Source organism: Erithacus rubecula (genome assembly GCF_903797595.1).
Source record: "Erithacus rubecula genome assembly, chromosome: 6".
In the NCBI taxonomy this organism is placed as follows: domain Eukaryota; kingdom Metazoa; phylum Chordata; class Aves; order Passeriformes; family Muscicapidae; genus Erithacus; species Erithacus rubecula.
Window position 1 is genome coordinate 8,726,452 of NC_136688.1, and position 19,078 is coordinate 8,745,529.

General features: G+C 40.5%; 2 protein-coding genes across 6 annotated transcripts in view; one reads left to right on the top strand and one right to left on the bottom strand.

Moving 5' to 3' along the window:
- AMPD3 (adenosine monophosphate deaminase 3) overlaps window positions 1–4,427 on the top strand; it is a 32,704-nt gene extending 28,277 nt beyond the window's left edge. For both annotated transcript variants that reach the window (XM_079307582.1, XM_079307583.1), the window contains exon 15: window positions 789–4,427. In XM_079307582.1, coding sequence (XP_079163708.1) covers window positions 789–965 — 177 coding nt within the window. In that variant the 3' untranslated portion in view covers window positions 966–4,427. The remainder of the gene's footprint in view (window positions 1–788) is intronic.
- A 2,233-nt stretch (window positions 4,428–6,660) lies between these two features.
- RNF141 (ring finger protein 141) lies at window positions 6,661–18,958 on the bottom strand. Of its 4 annotated transcripts, none has more exons than XM_079307765.1 (6): window positions 18,841–18,958; window positions 16,834–17,036; window positions 15,233–15,341; window positions 14,081–14,262; window positions 11,029–11,136; window positions 6,661–9,443 (listed from the first exon to the last, which is right to left on the bottom strand). In XM_079307765.1, exons 2-6 carry the CDS (start codon window positions 17,016–17,018, stop codon window positions 9,293–9,295), a joined length of 735 nt encoding a protein of 244 aa, XP_079163891.1. In that variant the 5' UTR covers window positions 17,019–17,036; window positions 18,841–18,958; the 3' UTR covers window positions 6,661–9,292. The 4 variants fall into 4 exon arrangements, with proteins under 4 accessions (XP_079163891.1, XP_079163892.1, XP_079163893.1 ...); XM_079307766.1 differs by having other exon boundaries at window positions 16,834–17,033; window positions 18,841–18,955; XM_079307767.1 differs by having other exon boundaries at window positions 18,763–18,863.
- Window positions 18,959–19,078: the final 120 nt, after the last annotated feature.

Sequence of the window (19,078 nt, forward strand, 5' to 3'; positions counted from 1 at the left end):
CTGCTATGCAGTCTTGCATTACCAGTAAAGTATTAACATTACTTTTCCCCATTAGCTTTGTTTTGGAATTCTCAAAATATGTAGAGAGACCAGATGCCTGTTTATATTCAGTTGTCCTTCCAGTTACAAACTTCTAGTTATTTGGGTGATATCCTTCTGCCAGTGATTTTCTACATCATGTCTTAGAATTAAGTAAAAACAACTGCCTGTCATAAGCAAGACATGTTTTGCTTAATAAAGAGTACTACAGAAAATATTCTGGTTTAGATAGGCAGTCAGTTTAGATTAAAATCCCTTTTGGCCTTAAAATTCTGTACAGCCAAGGCTTTCTCTAGGACTTACTTTAGAGCATTCTCTCTTCTATGTCACTTTTGAACATTTCTTTGAAGGACTGGTATTTGAAGGGGCTTCATGAGTATGTTATGTTGTTTCTTCCAATATTTCCCGGTGACAACTACTCATTTTCCTCTTGTGTGACATTTAACCAGCAAAAGAGATGTAAAAAGAGCCTCTTTTTGCCCTCTCACATGCAAGATGTGGCAGTGAAGGCCGAACACTAACACAGAGGGTTTTAGCAAGCCAGACTGAGTGCACTTTTGAGTGATTATGTGGATAAACTTTGGCCTTAAAATCTCCTAAACGGGTTAAGACTGAGGAAGAGTCAACGACCAGCTGGTTGAAACTGCTCTTTTCACTTGTACTGGACTCATTCAACTAACACTTCTTTCTGCAATAAGTCAAAGCAGTTGAACTGACTTCTTCCTTTTGACTTTCAATCCCATTCACAGGAAAAGCAGAAATTCTTAGGGGTGAATTATTGCAAGGAAGGGCCTGAGGGAAATGACATTCGAAAGACAAATGTTGCCCAGATCCGGATGGCCTTCAGGTACGAGACTCTGTGCAATGAACTCAGCTTCCTGGCTGATGCCATGAGAACAGAAGATATTTCGACTCTGTCCAAGTAGTTACAAACTCAGAGGAACCAGAACAAGTTCCTATTCAGCAGGATGAGATGCTAATTAACCTCAAATCATCTGTCTTTGATGCTGCAGAGACATAACTGAACAGTACAGAGACAGAGTATCTGTGGAAGGTAACAGCGTTTGCCGTCACTTGTTACTGCATTATTCTCGTTGCAAAGATTTCAGTTTCTATGAACATTAGGCTTTTTAAGATTGCTGTAAATATTAAATGCAAACTCAGAATCATGTACTATTTGTTTCATACTGTCTTAACTGTGCCCTGCAGTGTAGCTTGGGAAACCAGAGAGAATATCTGTAGTGCAGCTGTGCTGTGCACCTGAGGATCCCTCAGATGCTGACAGCACACACCCACCTGGTTTGGTCCTGCAAATCTCAGTACCAGTCATGGCTTTTAACACTTTTAAAGTTTAACCCTTTATTCCTTAGCAGTTTCTATGGGTGCAGAATTTTGAGGCTACCCTTTCATTCTGAGACAGTTTTTAACTCAATGTTTCAGCAGTTATATTGGAAAACAAGAAAAAATAACATTGGGTAATCTTGTTCAATGACTAATTAATTCCTGTTGTTATGTAGGATGTCAGTGAAGAACAGCAGATGAATGCTTTTTAATCTAGCAAGTGAAAAACATGCTGTCAAAATCACTATTATGCATTGTAATGAGTCTAATTATATCATGAAAATTTTGCCTTGAAAGTTGAGAACACTTTTTTTATTGCTTTGTAATGGGAATATGTGGATATGCCCATTCAAATTATCTTAGAAATTTATGCAGATAATTCTGGTTGCATGTAAAGAGAAATTTTTTACTTGAAAAAGGGAAGTGTTCTTATGAATCAGAGGTAGAAATGCCAGACCTGGTTCTGGTCCTACTTCTGATGTATTTTTACACATTTGTTTTAGTCTGTATTTTAGTCGACTACAGCTGAATGGGAAGTCAAGCTGTCTATTTATACAGAAGCCAGCCCACTTGAAATCTGTCATTCCAAATCATGTTATGTTATGTTAAACTATTTATTTATGAGGAAGTGTTTAGTACAATACAGCTACTGGAGTATTTATCACTTTCAATCTTGTTTCTATTTCACCATTTTTATGGTGCAGTACTACTCCTTCAGAAAGGATTAAAGGTAATACATGATGGCACCTATGTATTGTAAAAGCTACACACAATTTTACACCAAGAAAGACTCGAGGCCAGGGCAGCAGAGGGTGTGGATGCTTATGAGTCCAGCAGAGAACTCAGTTGAAAGGCCTGCAGTCCCTGAGGCAGGATCTGAGCCCAGGGTTAGACCCCCGGCTCCCTAATACCCTGCATGGGGACACTGAGTTTCTTCAAACAGGTATTCAGCATTAATGCATGCAAAGCCAATAAGTGATACTGGCCCATCAAGGTTCACCTGACTTTGAACCCTGCATGTTGTGCTCAGCCAGATGTCTTGGGCCACTTGTATTTCCTAGGCCAGGCCCTTCTCCTGGAGCTTGGGCACCTACAGCCTTTCTCTCAAGAGCTCTTTGGGTCTCACTTGCCCTTGGAAATGCAGCCAAAAGTGGCAGTGGTGACACCACCAGTACCAAAGGACCCACTGATGGCATAAATGTATAGAGGCATTGAAGACTCTCTCCTCAGGCTGTGGTAGTTCCAAGAGATATCTACAAGGACACCTTTTTAATGTTTTGTTGTCCTGAATGAGGATTGCAAGGAAATGGCACTAAAATAGGGGAAGGAGGAATTCCTTGTCACCTCCTATAGCTCTGCAGCCTTGCAAGAACCCACAGAGAAAGAGGAAAAACCTAGAGATGTCAGGAAGCAGCCTGGACTTAAAGCTGCTCTGAAGGAGGCCAAGGCACATGAGGAGAGTTCTGGCCATCTGCTCACCATCACACTTAGCCAGTGTCATGCAGAGGGAGCTGCCATGATTGCAGAGGTTTTTCATCCAAAACCAGGGATTCAGACAGGTAGTGGGAGTTTGACTTCAGCTCTTCAGTGCCCCAGCCTGAAGTCTGCAATGTGCCAGGTTTTGTATTCCTTGTACCCCTAAAAATCATGTGAAACCATGTTATGCTGCCCAGCTGCACGAGTCCCAAGTTTCAGTCAGCAGCCCTGTTGGCCTCACTGTCAGGAACTTTAGCAGCTCATAGAATGCAGTCTCAGGATTGGTGCCATCTGTTCAGGATGAAGTCTGAGAAGGTGGTTTAAGCTGTTCAGCTGCATCAAATGCAAGTGATGTTTTTATCTTGTTTTTATAACTTCCTAATAAACTGTTACCAACATAACGTTATTTGGGATAAACATCTGCATCCAGGCTAAATAAGCAACGTGGTTAGTACAAAGAATTTCAAGTATTTCCATCTGATAAATGTCGTTTTACTTGGGTTGTTTCACCTGAAGATTGCTGTTAGTACTGCTTTTGTTGTCACTTACATGTCTTTTTTAGTTTCCTTAAAATTACACCAAATTTGTGTATGTATTTAATACCTTTTCTGCTTTTCTTACCTCAGGTTCTAATAGGTCTGTAGCTGTTACTGAAAAAAAAAAAGTTGATTTGCATATTCAGTGAATGGACAGTAATTGGGATTCTGACAATAACCACAGTAACACATAAGTGGTCATGACCACAAATTGTTTTCTGTGCTTTCCTGTGTGCTCTTTTAAGGGGAAATTGGGCTTATAGAATTATATTTGGGGAAATATAAACAGACATCCTTTCAAGCTTCCACTGCATTTCTCCTGGTCATCCTTTAATTGGGCAAATGTTCCTGAATCCCAAGTTCAGTTCTGATGCTTTGCCTTTGTGTTCTTTTTTTAAAGTTGTACTTCTGTGCTAATGTGAGGCTCTTCAGAGTAACCTTGTGGGCTCAGGCTGTGGCTGGAATGAAAAGACAGATCCAGCACAAGCCACTGCTGTACACACAGACACCAGGGCAGGACAGAGCAGTGGCTGATCCCCCCAGCTGCACTGAGGTCAAACCTGGTCAGGACACAGCTGGTTTGACTCAGGGGGTGGAAGAACATCACTGCAGGTGGCAACTGGGTAAACAGTGCTGCAGGAGAGAATATCTATTTTCTTTTTACTTCAATAGGAGAGAGGCTCAAATGTTATTCCTTAAATCTGTTGGTTCAAAAGCATTTTATACTTTCAACCTGAAATGGTTATTTGATGTTTACAACCTATCTACCTGAACAAATCTTTTATGTTGCTACTTTAGCAAACTTAAGGCATTTGCTCTGTTGCTGGAGAATACATATTTTTTTCACAGCTCAGAGCCACCTTATGGTCTCATATCATTGTTCTTTACGTGCAACTAAACATTTCTGTTCTCTTTGCCTAGTTAAAATACAAGTCTGAAAAGGTGTCTGTAAAAACTGCTTTTTCTTTCTGTGCCTGGGTTACATGATGTTTGTCTTTTGCCTCTTGTGGAAGCATTAAACATTACACTAATGAATGAATTGTAAAAGAATATGGTTATGGATTTTGTGTGTATATCTCTCAAAATAGTTGTAGGTCCTCCCAGTCTCCACATTTAAGGAGAACTAAAACCATGTGCAATTAAACTGACTAAATCTAAATAAAGCATGAAAACAGAAAAAAACCCCAGTGGAGATAGAGAAGACAGTGAGACTGTTTAGGAGAAGGGGCTAAAGGCTTATCTGGCTTAAAACAATTCAGTGTTAATGCAAACCAACCATTCAGACCTGGTGTAAATTGCATTGCTGCCCCCACTGTCCCTTGGTGCCCACCCTGCTCATCCCAGCTGGGTGTCAGAGCAGGGCATGCAGCAGCTCCTGCTGACCCTGGAGCCTCATGTGGATATTGAGCTGAGAGCCAAGACATCCAGCCTGGGAGCAGGAATGCAGCCCTGACCCTCAGGGCAGAGCAGTTCAAGGTGTACTGGGATTTCGTGAGCACACACAACAGTTTTATCTGACAAAACCCAACTAAGAAGCCAAGGAGTGACAGATTTAAATAAACAGTCTCAACACACATATCCTGCTACAGTCACCATGACTTTTGAGGAAAAGCATAACACAAAACACTTCAGTAAGAAAGGGACTCAGGATTTTTAGATGAAGATTAAAACATCATCTCTTTCAGTACACAAACTTTATTTCTGTACATGAGCAGCACTGGTGAAGCACAGGAGTACAGGTTCATCTGTAATTGAGAAATGTGCATTTCTCCCTCAAGCCTCTCAAAGCACTCAAGACCACTGTTAAACAGCACAGTCTGTATAATATTGAGACAGTCTGTATAACAGTGAGACACCATCACCACTATTTCATTAATCATTTACCATGACTGACAGGGACTGTCTCACATAAAAAGTAGTTTTTGAAGATCTGTTAAAATGGGTCAGAACCACATCAACATGGAAGCACAGATTGTTGTAGCAAACTCTTACCTGCTTACACTTACAAATTCCAGAGGTGCAGGTTTCCACATACTTTAGGCTTACTTTGTGAAAACACCTAGCATTTTTAATTAGCAATTTGAACCAAAGAAGAGTGCTCATTTAATCACCTATTGGATTGTATTCTTCATTCCAGTGAACACATGCTGTCCAAGTTCTATCCAGTTCACAAAACTGGTAATGCCTTTTAATATTAGGCCTACAAACCCCAGACCCAGTGTTTACTGTTTGAATTTTGATGGGTTAGTGAGGTAAGTCAAGATGTTATACTTAAATATCTTCTACTTATACCAAACATCCTTAGGTCTTCCTGAGGGGGCTGTTCTTCCTGGATCTAGCTGGATGCAAAGCACAAAGAACCAGAGCCAATATGTTCCTTCCAAAAATAATGCATTTGGCACATACAGCTCTACAGGGGTGGGATTGAACAGCTCAGTTCAAACCTGTAACAGAGATCTCAGTGGTTGCCCTGATTTCCAGAACTGGAAAGAGTATGGATTAGAGCACCCTTCTAATTATGTACAGAATTTCCTTTAAAGGAAAGACAAGGAAGGTAAATATACCATTTCCCATGAAAAAAAGAACCATGCCCATCACATTGATATGGTGCCTGCATTGAAATCTAGTAAATATAAAGGTTTGCTAATTGCTCTGGTACACCTACCTCCTTGCTGTGCCTGTCAACTGGTCATTTTATCCATTCTAATTCCTGATCTGTTAATGAATTCCTTTCACATTTCTGCCTTGGCTTCGAAAGATCCAGACAGATAAACCAAGTAACTAGACAGAGGAAAGAATTACTACATTAATCACATATTTCAATTCTTAAATCAAGGAAAAATTAAGAAACAATATTCCAGACCTTAGCATTCTTAAACTTTAAAATACCATCATAAACATAATGAAAAAACTTGGGGAAAAAGTTTATCACACTTCTCTGAAAATAGAAATCCTTTCCCTGAACAAGCCTGCTCCTTAATATTGTCCTATAAAAATCAGAGTTAATTTTTCCTATCTGCAAGATGTTTTAATTTAATGTGTGTACCTAGAAGAGGTCAAATCAGAGCCAGGTTTGTTTTCTTTTTTTGCAGAGCTGCATTGAGGTACCTTGTTGATACCACCCTTTAAAGTCTAAGAGAGCTCTGACTCACAGTACCACAATTTCAACCACACCACCTGTACAATGCAACTGTATTTGGAACAAAACTCAGTTTTCAGACTTCTGTGGTACTAAAGCAAGAGATTCCTTAAGCTTAAAAGAAATCTGACATTTCTTCCAAAGTAACTTTATTGCACAATTCATACACAAAGTTTAATATGTGGAATGTTCTTAGCTATTAAAACCATCTCTAATGTTAAAGTTACAATTTCACATTAAACCTGTAAGAAATGTTGACTTAACACAAGAAAATTAATTTGTTCTAATGCCCCCCACCAACAGCTATTTGCAGTAATTCACATTTTCAAGGTCTAGCTTCTGGAACTCATTGCCATGTCCATGCCAATGGATTCCAATGGATTCCTTTTCCAAAATTGTTTGCTAAATGCTGCACTTCAGACTAAGTAATACCAACCAGTACCAAATTACTAGTTTTTCAGTGTTAAAGTATCTATTTCTCCATATAACATACAGTACATATATTTTACAAGGCACACATTACAGTATCTATATCACAGCAGTGTGAATTACAGCAACTTAATTTAAAAAAAGCTGTACAGAATACAAAGTTTACTTTTTCACTATTTAAATAATTTTTGCATTAGCTTATATTGTAATTGTCATTATTCTGCAATTAACAACCTGTTTGCACCATTATAAAATTACATTTTAAGAAGTTCATGTAAGTTCTCAGCAGAAAGTCAACTTATAAAATCTCAGTTCAGAAGTATAGTTCTTGTACTTGAAAAATAAAGTTAGCTTGAAGCTCTCATTTAGATGTTCTTTCTGTTCCAGTGATATAAAAAGTTTTAAAAATTCAAAGGTTATTTGAAAGTTTTGAACATGGACTAATGCAAGCTCAAAAAGCAAAAAGAAACCAAACTGGTGCATGATTAGGAATATTTGCATATGTTTTAGTGGGAAATCCTGGCCCAATAACAATTTCCAGCCCAAACAATAACTGCCTTTATGCAACCAAACACTCTATACATTTACTCAAAAATATCTCATTGCTATCAATGGCTTAAGAAAGGAGAGGAGTTAAAAAAAAAAAAAAAAGAGTTCTCATCTATATACACTCCTAAAAGGATATTTCCACAGCTAAATACAGAGTTACACACTAAGCCATACTGGCTCTCAGATGACAGACACATGAAGGGTATGTTGCTTCTCTGTCTTAAAACCTATGATAAATTTGACAATGGTGTCACACAAGCCAAGCTCAAATGGATGCTATGCACATTCTTCAACAAAGTGATGTAATTAAGTTATTTTGTAGCCAATTAAGAAAAAAAAAAACCTTAATGTGCATATCTACATGTGCACATGCCTTTTAGTTCAGAACCTGTCTGTGACAAAAGGACTTAAGCCTTATGGCATCATGGAATTTTAACAGGTATGGTAAAGAGAAATGGAGTCTCACAGCAAGCAAGCTTTATGCTGACACTCTCTCAAATGCTACACTTGAATGTTTCAATTTGAGGTTACTGAGTGCAAAAAGTACTATTTGTTTTTATATATATATATATATTTATAAATTAATTCTCTACAGTAGCAATTAATTTCCATAACACTATTTATGCACAAGAGGCTTAAGATGGGTTTCCCAAATACTAACAGTTTTAGACTGTCTAAACTCAGCTCTTTGAAGACTTTATTCTGCTAGACATAAAATATTGCTGCACTCCAGTTGTAATATCCCTTTTCCAAGCTGTCACATGCACATCTCACTCCAAGCCACATTACTGTTAAAGAAGTTTCCCTCTGCTACATAAAAGCATATTGCACTTGTAGATAGAAAGTAGAGCACCCTTACTTAGTTTATCACTTCCCATACCTTTTAACTCTGATCTCATCACTTCAAAAACTCAAGAAGAGCAAATAAAACCACAGCATCAGACTAAATTACACATTTAAGTGCTAATTCAAATAAAGGCATTATCTTCATATGTGCCCAATGTTTAGAAATAATTTTACTTGTTCTTTATCAAAAGCTACTGACAAGCTGATTTACTGCTTTTAGGATTGTGTACAAAACTGTTTAACATTTCCAAGCTAATAAGACTATGCTAAATATCCTATTTTAAAAAATATACTAAGAGATAAGTCTTGTTAGAAGAATAAGGGAAGTGCACAAGTACATTTACAGACCTGCCTACACTCTCAGAAACAGATTTAAAATAATTAATACTAAAAGTCGTAACAAATCAGATTAAGCATCTGTAAACACTAAGAGCAGCATTAACTTCCTACTGAAGAACAGGCAGTGGGACATCTTCAAGTTTCAAGAGTAAAATTTCAAATTAATAACAACTAGTGCTAACTCATCATCTTTATCCAGATTAGCTGTGAACAAGGGACTGTTTTTAAGGGTAGGAACTGTGAGGTCAAACCATCTGCCATGGTTCATCTCTGCAGCAGTACACTGTGATGCTCAAACAGCAGTTTGCAGCTGTAGTTGTGCTGTTACAAGTTGCTTCATCGAGTAGCTGAACTGTTAATTAATACCAAACACTGTTGTTAAAGTAAACGGTGTTAATGATGGAAGAGTTTGCTGAAAGAATAGTTTAATAATGACAACTGCACACTCAGAGCCTTGCTCAGATAGCCTGTGCTTTAGGAGAGCAGCGCAGACTCACAGCATCCAAGGAGAGGGAAAGGACAGACTGTGGAAGAACGGTGAGGAGAGGTAAAACAAAAGCTTCAAGTGGTTGTGCCGTGATGAGCCTGGTGGGCAGGGTCAGGGTCTGTGGGGCTGCCCTGCCTCATCCACCATGTTAAGGATGTAAGTGGCAATGTCATCTTCTGTAGGGGCCTCTGACACCACCCAGGAATCTCCTGCCCCCGTCACCTGCCGGCGGCACACAGGACAGTTTCTGTGGCGGTCACTCCTGTTAGGAAGGCACAGAAAGGACTGGTTTTCACTGATGGTCTCTTGCTGGCCAGAAAAAGCCAAAAGAGCCCCCAAACAGACAAACCAAACCCAAACAAAAACCAAGCAAGTGAGAACTTCAAGAATGATCACATTAATTGGATTAGGTCACCCATCTATTTCGTTTAAAAACTTCTCTCTTTGTGAGGAAGACTTCGGAAGGGAGCTCCATTCTTTGAGTGAAAATTTGGAATCACATTCCTCCTAATCATTTGCTCAGGTCAGACAGGATGCATCTGGCTACCTGGCCAAAAAGTTTAAATGGAAATTCACTGTCTAAATGAATTCTTCCTATCTTCAGGAATTCAGCTGAGATCCTTAGAAGCCATGGGCTTCCTAGAGAAAGAGAAGGAGCCTTTTCCTGGGTCATGCAGCCCAAATAAGTTTAGAACTGGTTCCTCAGAGTCCCAACCCCCTCTACCATCTCAGGGGTCCCAAACACTTACAGTTGAGCTGGGAGCCTCTGTTATGCCTAAATTAAGAGGAGATCAACCTTAAAAATTACAGACCAAAAAAAGCATGGTGTAACTGGAACTTAGTGAGGAGTTCAGCTGAGTCATCAGCCAAAGCAGCAAATAATCCACTCTTCAGCACAGTCACTAAACTAAGCCCTGCCTTGCTGATAGATGTTAGAATATTTTCCTAGAAAAGAGAAATGACTTGCTGTATTCCCAGATCCAGTCATTTTTTACTATGTTTTTTCCTTGTGAAAGCCTGGTGTTTGTTGCAGATGTAATTTCCTTGATAAGTCTTCTAAAAAGCCACAAAACAAATTCTTATGCACAAGTTGTGTAAACCTATTTGCATTAACAGAGCAGGTCTGTCCCCCCTAATGCCAGACTGCCAGGATACTTCTCTGATCTTTTTAGGCTTGCATGGTCAGACAAGAGCTGTGTTTCTCCAAAAAGGAATTTTTCTGTCCCACTTTTCCAAGAACTGGTGTATCAGAGATGCAGAAACTGCAAAGGTGTTCAATTTACTGTGAAGCTGAACATTGTAAGCTACATATTATATATGTAAATTTGAAGGTGTTACCATTGAGAAGAAATATCTTTCTGGAAGAGTCTGATATATTTAAATCACTAAATTGTATGCTATTTATTTGAAGTGAAAGCATAACATATGGAAAAAAAATCCCCTCTGATAGCTATTTCCCAAGTAAGTAACAGACAGTCCAACTTGCCTTCATATTTGCACAGTCTTAACAAGCCTTAAATGAGATTTTGTGAAGCATAACATGCCAGCATCTGCATATACCATCTTCTCAAGTTCTGAGCAAGATTATAACCGTTCAATTTTAGAATAAAAAGATGTGAGAAATTACAAACCAAATGCTGAACAGCACTCGCATATCTCTTTTTCACAAAATTTTCTGCTTTCCTTCTGCTTCAGTCTGATTTTACTCAAGCTTATTATGTATCATATGTACATTACCTTGGAAGTATCTTCAGACATTAAATTATATAGCAACCATATGGCAATCTGTCATACCAAACTGAAACATGCATACTCTAAAATAATTAATATCCTTTCATCTATATTACCATTTATCAATGCATTTCTGGCAGAAACTGTGAGCACATGGCAGGATTAAATCAGCACGCCCATCCATGCAGATGCAACATTCCTCTTCATCTGTCAGCTGTTTAACCCTGCAGAAGAGAAGACACTGTTTTCTTCCAGACATTTGATATTTATGCCCCAGTAATTACAACAGGTACTACATTTTCTACAATAATTAATGATGGCCAGAAAGAAACACCTGTGCTTTTTATCTGTGAATGGACTACTTATGTCATCCCAGCCTATGTCAGCAGTGAACTAAACTAAGCCAGAATGTGGATTTATTTTTTGTATTAGTATTTGTGTCAGGTGCTTTTGGTGTTGCCAAGGGTTCTGTAAATCCCTTTTCATATCAACAAGGAAGTGTGAGGAGTTGTAAGTGCTTTGTATCACATGACTGGGCAAAAGAACAGAAACACTGTTTACACTAAAAGCAGGAGAAGAACCTGCCTTCCTGTCACTGCACCTAAGGCTGAACCAGTTCATAATGAACTTTGCCAGATTTCTGTGTGCTGGTTTATATCCTAGACAAAAACATGCATGTCAAGAGGATCACTACCAGAATGCATGTTCACTCATTCCACATGAATGCTCATTAGATTGAAAAGGCTGATTTTAGCTTGCAATATGCTCCATATGATTGCTCCTCAGATTATGTCTCTCAAGATGACTATTATCACAGCTTTTCCAGTTAAACTCCCAGGTGTTTCTGTTGGTGGGGAAATTTAAAAATTATCTCACTACCCTAGACAGATGTTGACATTTTATATCTTTTCCCCAAGTAAATATCTAAAGCTCTTAACAGCAGTATCCCAAATACTTGCACCATCAAGCCTTCTCAAGTGCAAAAAGATGCAGAGAATCCTTAGCACTATTTCACTGGCCTATGCAGACATATAAAGTTCACAATTTTGTAGTCACAGCTCACTTCCAAAACAACCAAGGAAGTGCTCTAAAATGCTTAGGTTTTCCAAAAATCCTGATTTGGGAATCCCTGTTCTGACCTGAGGGACAGAGATAGCATTCTAGAAAAAAAATGGCATTTCAGGACTCGGTCCACCTTAACAACTATTGACCAGACCATTTTTGCTTAGGCATCTAAGACAGCTTGTCAAATATAGATTCATTTTTGAACTGTACAGAAGAGCCAGCTACTGAACAGTAGTCAAGATGCCTTTGTTTTATCTTTCAGTAGGTCCTTTTTTATTTGCTTTTGGAGAAATTACTTTAAAATTACAGATTTTCTTTTCTTACAGATGATCATTTGCATACAATGAGGAAAACAGCATGTTCACTGTGTTTTTTAGACCTGTTCCCTCTCATTTTCCTCCCCATGCAATTCTGAGTACTAACCTCTAACAGCACTTAAATTTTTGAGATTTGCTGGTGTCTATACAAGCAATTATACAAGGCCTATTTATAAAGTTTTTGCAAAGTCAGCTTTAGTCACATGGCTAAATTCCTGAAGAAACAGTAAAATAAAGGAGTGACAGACTGAGGAAATGCTTATCTCTTCATTATCAGAAAGCATAAACCACTTAGACATATTTTGCATGTTCTAAATAGTAAGTGGATGTTGTAGAGAAATGGGGTATTATTCAAGTGGAAAAAGTTAAGAATAATGAAACAGATAACACTTGCTATTTTTAGATAGTGAAGGCCAACTTTGCAGAGCTGAAAAATGTCTAAAGGTGAGAAGAACTGAGGCAAATGGGTGGTTATCACAGAAAAATACACAGAAGATTTCATTGGTGTAGAATACTTGAAAATGCTTCAGCCTGTATTTTCTTTAGTAACTTAAAAAGCTTGGTTAAGACTTAAGTTCAGCAAACTGCACCATATTAGCAAAGTATACAATGTTTTTATTTGTGACTGATACTGCCTCAAGTTATGATGTCTACAAACAAGACCTCATCTCCCCTGTCTCCATGTCTGGAAAACTGAAAGAGAAACTCACATAGGAAACCTTTTATTTTCTTTATTGACTTTAGCAATACATAAAGCTGTTTTGCCTAAGTATCTGGGGCCTATGCTGTTTGTTTTATCTGTTTGAAACAGAAGATCATTTCCAGAAAAATGTGTGTTCTGGTATAACCCTGAGAAAGCAATTTTCCTGTTTTCTCAAACATGTTCACAATTTACAGGAAATTAAATGAAATGAAAGTAATACCTTCTGCAATCTACTGACTTAGAAAAACCAGTGGGCTTTGTGGAGTAACAACACAGGTGACCCCTTTTTCACTCCAACAGCTGAAGTGTGACACTCAGGCTGTTTCATTAAACTACCTGGCTGCCAGCTCTTAACTGGTGAACTGGAGAACTCCACCATTTACCACCTTTTCTTGTAAAGCCTAGCTCTACCTCACTTCAAACTGAGTTAGAACCCTGAACTTATGCAGGAAAAGTAAGGAATTACTGGTAACAGCAACACTTCCACACAGGGAAAGGGTGACAGGCTTCTTGCTGTTAAATTCAGTTTGAACTGAAGTTATTGCAGGTGTTGACCTCAGTCTTTTGTTTTTCCTCTGGCTAACAAAGCAGAAGGTCAAACTGAGTGAGACAGTTCACATTTTTCCAGTCTTACAAGTTAAATTATTACCATAATTGATAGGTTTCTAGTGGCAACAGATGGGGACTTTCACATGCCAAAATGTAAGAGGAAGAGAAAGTTTAAGTGGAACAATAACAAAATCCATTAAACAAACACTGTCAAACCCCCTGGATTTGTAGCTGCAGCTGATTCCATTTCCTCCCATTTCCTTATTCAGGAGATTCAACATATACTAAGTTTATATTAGAATTGATCTCTAAAAAGGTTGCTCTGAAGCTAAGGTATGCTAACACCATATTTCAAGTGCACTGCAGCTCCCTTGGTGCAAGGGAAGGTGTCTATTTGTGTTTGTGATGGTACAAAGTTGCAGCTGCCAAGAGCAAGCAGTTCTCATCAGCAGGTATTTGTAGTTCAGGCTTGAAGCACAACTCCCAAAATGCTTATGCTGTAACTAGGTCAAAAGCTGAAGTGTAACAAAATACCTTCCCATCCACAAGCTGGCCTGACACGAACTCAGAGACCTCCAACTCTCAGCAGCTTCTTCAGAAGTATCACTCTGTGCAAGAACTCCTGCTGCTTGACTGGTGATATCTTTATAAAGTTGAGTGAACTGATATAAGTTCAAGATTCTGGAAGCTTCCACGATGCCACTTGTTTTATTTATCTTAAGATATAAGAATTGTTTACAATTACTTATCAGATTTTAACTTGGCATTGCTCAGAATGTTTGTAAAGCACTGCAGTTCTCATGTAAGGCAGCAGTTCTCTTCCTAAGTGTCCTTCACCACATTAACAAGCTGCAGTCTGCCTCAGCAAGAGCCAGGACTGCCCACAGCTGCTGCAGCCTGAGGAACACCTCAGGCAGCACACCAAAATTTCAGGGCAAGGCAATTGCCACCACTGCTCAAAAATGGATTCAGGTGTGAGTAGGGATCTAATGCCCAAAAAACTGGGCTGAACTGAGAAGGAAGCACAGGAAAATCAGTCATTTGATAGCTGAAGTTAAAATTGCCTACAGTGGTGGCTGCCTTAATGAAAATTAGAAGTAAACAGAAAACTGCTAAATGTTGGTTTCAAACAGAGCTTGAGGGTTGGCTTGTTTAACCACATGTTAAATTGCTAAGGGGATTCAGGATCATTGAAGGACTTCACCTGATAGGATACAAAGGGGAAATTTCCTCATTAGACAGAGCAAATTTTGTAAGTTTATGTGATAAAATAAAACATTTAACCTTTAGATTGGTTTTCTAAGGGATCAGACTATGTACAGGCACACTATCTCAACTAATAATGCCTGGAATACCTGATTAATTTCTACTACTAATTTCAAAATCTACAGTTTGCAGTACATTTGGATTACTTGAGCTCACAGATCACCTGCATTTGAAACTAAAGGGCTGTAAGTGCTCCACTGGAAGGCATCATTCCTTTAAACTTAGTTATAAAAATGTTTTCGTTGCCATGCTTTATCCAGAAACTGAGAATTTAGACTTAATTTATCTCCAACAGCATCTTGGAATAACCCATCTGTATCAAAACACATGGAGCAGGTGTTGGATTTTACAAGTAAAAAACTGACAGCCCTCAAATCGTTGCATACAAACTGCCCATCAAATTAAAATGTTCACACTTACTTTGGTACATATTATCCTAACGATCACCTTCCAGAAAGCAGAAGAATCAGACCCAGGCTGCACTTCAAATAACAGATGTTTGTCTTGTCCAGAAGCCAATTTTGCAGTACTGAAACAAAGCAACATCAGTTTAACACCATGTGCTGGACCTGCAAAGATCAGCAACCTCAGCCAAGTGGGATTATTTATTATTTATGGTTCACCTGCTTGCTCTCTATCCTTAAAACAAATTTTTAGCAATACTGCCCAGGGCATCAAGGTATAGAGTAATGACTTTCTTAGCATGTCACTGAATACACAATCCATTTCCCTTTAAATTGCACAGCAAACTTCAGAAAATATTGCACAAGTCTTTTGATCCAGCATCAGCAAGCAGGTGTAGTTTATAGATATTTAAATTCATATATACTCTCACTGCTTATTACACTAATCCCACTAATTGTCTCCAATCTGAAAACATTATTTCCTCAACAGGTATGTAAAAAGAAAACCAGCATATGTTGATGAGGTGTATTTTTGTTAGTAAATATTAATAATGAGGTAGTCAGGTGAACATGCCAGGTGACCCAAGATTTGTTTCTTTAATGGAACACAGACACAACTGTCTATTCCATAAGAATCAGAATGCATTCAGGCTTAAGTAAACACTGGAAAGAAAGAAACAACTTGAATAACAGTATTTTGGAGTGAATTACACTAACACATGCCTGGAGTCTCAGGCAAAACAGCAGGCTATGTTCTCCCAAGCCTATTTATGTGTCTACCCAGAAGACAGCTACGTGTTCTTCAAGGTCATTCACAGAAGCATGACCCTCTCCAAGATAATTTCTACACTGAATACAAATTCACATTTTAGTTCAACATTTAGTTCACATTTAGTTCAAGAAAACATTACAAAGTCCTTATTCAGTGTGTACGTGTTTCCCCTTCATTTTATCACTCTAATTTTATATCATAAATACAGGCTAAAAATGACAACACTGCTTTTTTGCTCATTTCCTTTTACTGTCATTGTACTGCTCAAACAAAAGGCAGGCTATGAAAAATCAGACAAAAAAGCAGCCTTTTGTTTGGTATTATCTAGGTCACTGGTTTGGGACAGTAAAATGCATCTCATCCTTAATGAGGAGCAGCCTTGCATGTCTGCAGAGGTGGCAGGGATGGGCACAAACAGTTCTGCCTCTGGTGCCACCCTCCTCATGTACATCTGCTGTCCCTACCTGGCTCCTACTGCTCCTTCCTACTGACAAGCACAGAGGAAGCAGCATTGCATCTTCAAGTGTAAGGGGGAACAATAAGGGACACAGGTGACACTAATAAAAAGATGATGCTAAATCACCTCTTGTCAACTTTTAAGAGAGAGCAACACTTGCTGGAAGAAGAGTACTGGAGAAAACTGAATTTTAAGAGGAGAAAAGGCTTTGGCTTTGAAGTGTAATTACAACCATTATAAAAACAAAAAATGAAGGAAACATTTCAAGACCATCAGGCCAGTTCTGGCTTAGCCAGCACACAATAATATATTGCATACAAGGTCTCTGTAAAACAAAACAAAACAAAACAAAAAGAAAACTAAAAGAAAGAAGTGAAGTAAGGCTTACATATCATTAAGTTCAGCTACTCTTCCCAGAAACTCTTCATAGGTTAGGAAACCACTTTCTTGAACCAAAGAGGCATGCTTTGCTACTTTTTCTGGCAACTTGTTAATTACAGTTTGTGTGTGGTTTGAAATCTGTTGACCCATGGTGAAGTTCTTCACCTCAGTTCTGTAGAGAGAAGTTCTCATTCGCTTGCAGAGTCTCTGCTAAAAATATTCAAGAGAGTTACATTTGTGTGTTTGTGAGTGGCTACTCCCTCACTTTCTTTTAAGCCTACAGTAACTATTCCACAAGTAACATAACCTGAACAATGCAGATTAGAAACAATGCAGAACACTTCGAAGAGTCTGGAATGTAGCATTATAATCTTACTAAAATGTACTATTTTGCTTACAGCAATACTTCTATTAAATAAAGAGAACTTTCCACACAGATTCAGCTCCAACACACACATATATATATATATAAACACATCCAATGGAATGGAAAAAAAATCTTAAAATGACAATGGCAATTTATGACAATCTTTGTTTATTCTAAATATTTGTGCTTGGGGATGTCAGAATGTCTGCAAATAAACACATCAATGTCTGTTTATACATAGACATCACATTAGGAATCAGCTTTCTTACATCAAACTTACATTGGCAGACCAAAAGAACTCCCACAGCATTCTCAAACTGGTAAGCCAAGGAACCCATGTCAGAATAAACCAATTCAGAAACCTCCCTATCTGCACAACACTCAAATTTAGGATGAACTTGCTCAAATGTCTCCAACTCCAACTTACTTCATCTCTCCTTCACACCCAAAACTTTTTCCCCAAAAGTCTGCTCAATGCCATGCCCTCTGAGTATTTATTTACTTAATCCCCTTGATCCCTCTGCAACTGACTTTCCCCGAAATGCCTCTTTGCAGAGTTCATTGTTTGTCAAGCAAACCAGTCGTGTCAGGCCCTTTTAAGACTTCTACAGACAGAGGTGTGCGAGAGCAAGTGAACTACAGAACATTCACCTAAACTCAAACACGGAGCAATCTGACAGTGGCTGCATTACAAACTCCTGATGACAGACATCACAGAGGAAGCAGCACTCCAGTTTAACTCCACACAGAACAAATTTCACAGCTGTGGAGATCTCACCACCGTGTGAGTAAAACGCATCACACCAAGCGAGCCCCTGTCAGAGCACACCTATGCAATTTCACCACGGAAAGCTTCCGACTGATAGCTGGAATTGCGACCAATTGTTCCCACACAGATACGCCCCCCCTCCAGCCACTTTTCTCTTTCCCCAAGGCTGCAGCCGCCTCCTGCCCCGCTCCCCGGGGAAGGTTCGGTGAGCACACGCCCAGGCCACGCACGTCAACAGCACAAGCTGCCACCTCCCAGGACATCCCTCCCGATGTCCCAGCCGTGTGCTCCTCCGAGCCCCTGGGGGAGCGCCGTGCCTCCCGCGGGCCTGCCCAGCTCAGCACTACACCCCAGCACCCAACAGCCTGGGGAAAAACACCTGCGAGGGTGCCTGCACAGCTGGAAAAGTTTCACCCCGAGGGTGGCCGAGCACGGCAACATTCTCCCCAGGGATGTGGTGACAGCGCCAAGCTCGAGAGAGTTCAAGAAGCGTTCGGACAATGCTCTCAGGCACTTGAGTGGGGTGACTCTTGGGGCGTCCTGTGCAGGGCCAGGAGCTGGACTTTCATCCCTATGAGTCCCTCTATGAAATGTTCCCTGCTCTTCACCCTTCAAGCCCCGACACGCCCCGCGCCACCCGCAGACCCGCGAGGAGCCCCGAGCGGCCCCGGCGCGCCCCGCCCGCCCTCCCCCGGTGCGGGTCCTCAGCGCCGGGCGCGGGACGGGCCGCGCTCAGCCCGGCTGCGTCACGGCCGCCCCGCCCGCTCCCCCCGCCCGGCCCTGCCCCTCCCTTCCCGCACCCGCCGGCTTCCCCCGGGCCGGGCCCTGAGCTCGGCGCCGAGGGGCGGCGGGGGGCGGGTCCCGCCCGCCCCGCTCACCGCATCCCCGGCACGTCCCGCGGAGGAGCCGCCGCCGCCCCACGGGCACCGCAGCGCCGCGGCCGCTCCCCCGCGCCGCGCAGGCGCGCGCTCGGCGGCGGCGCGCGGGGGTGACGCAACACCGAGGCTCGCGCCGTTGCCGGGACACGGCGGACGCGGGAGCGGGGCCGGGAGCGGGGCCCGGGGCGGCTCCGCCGTGCCGCTCACAGCTCCGCCGTGCCGCTCACAGCCTTCCTCG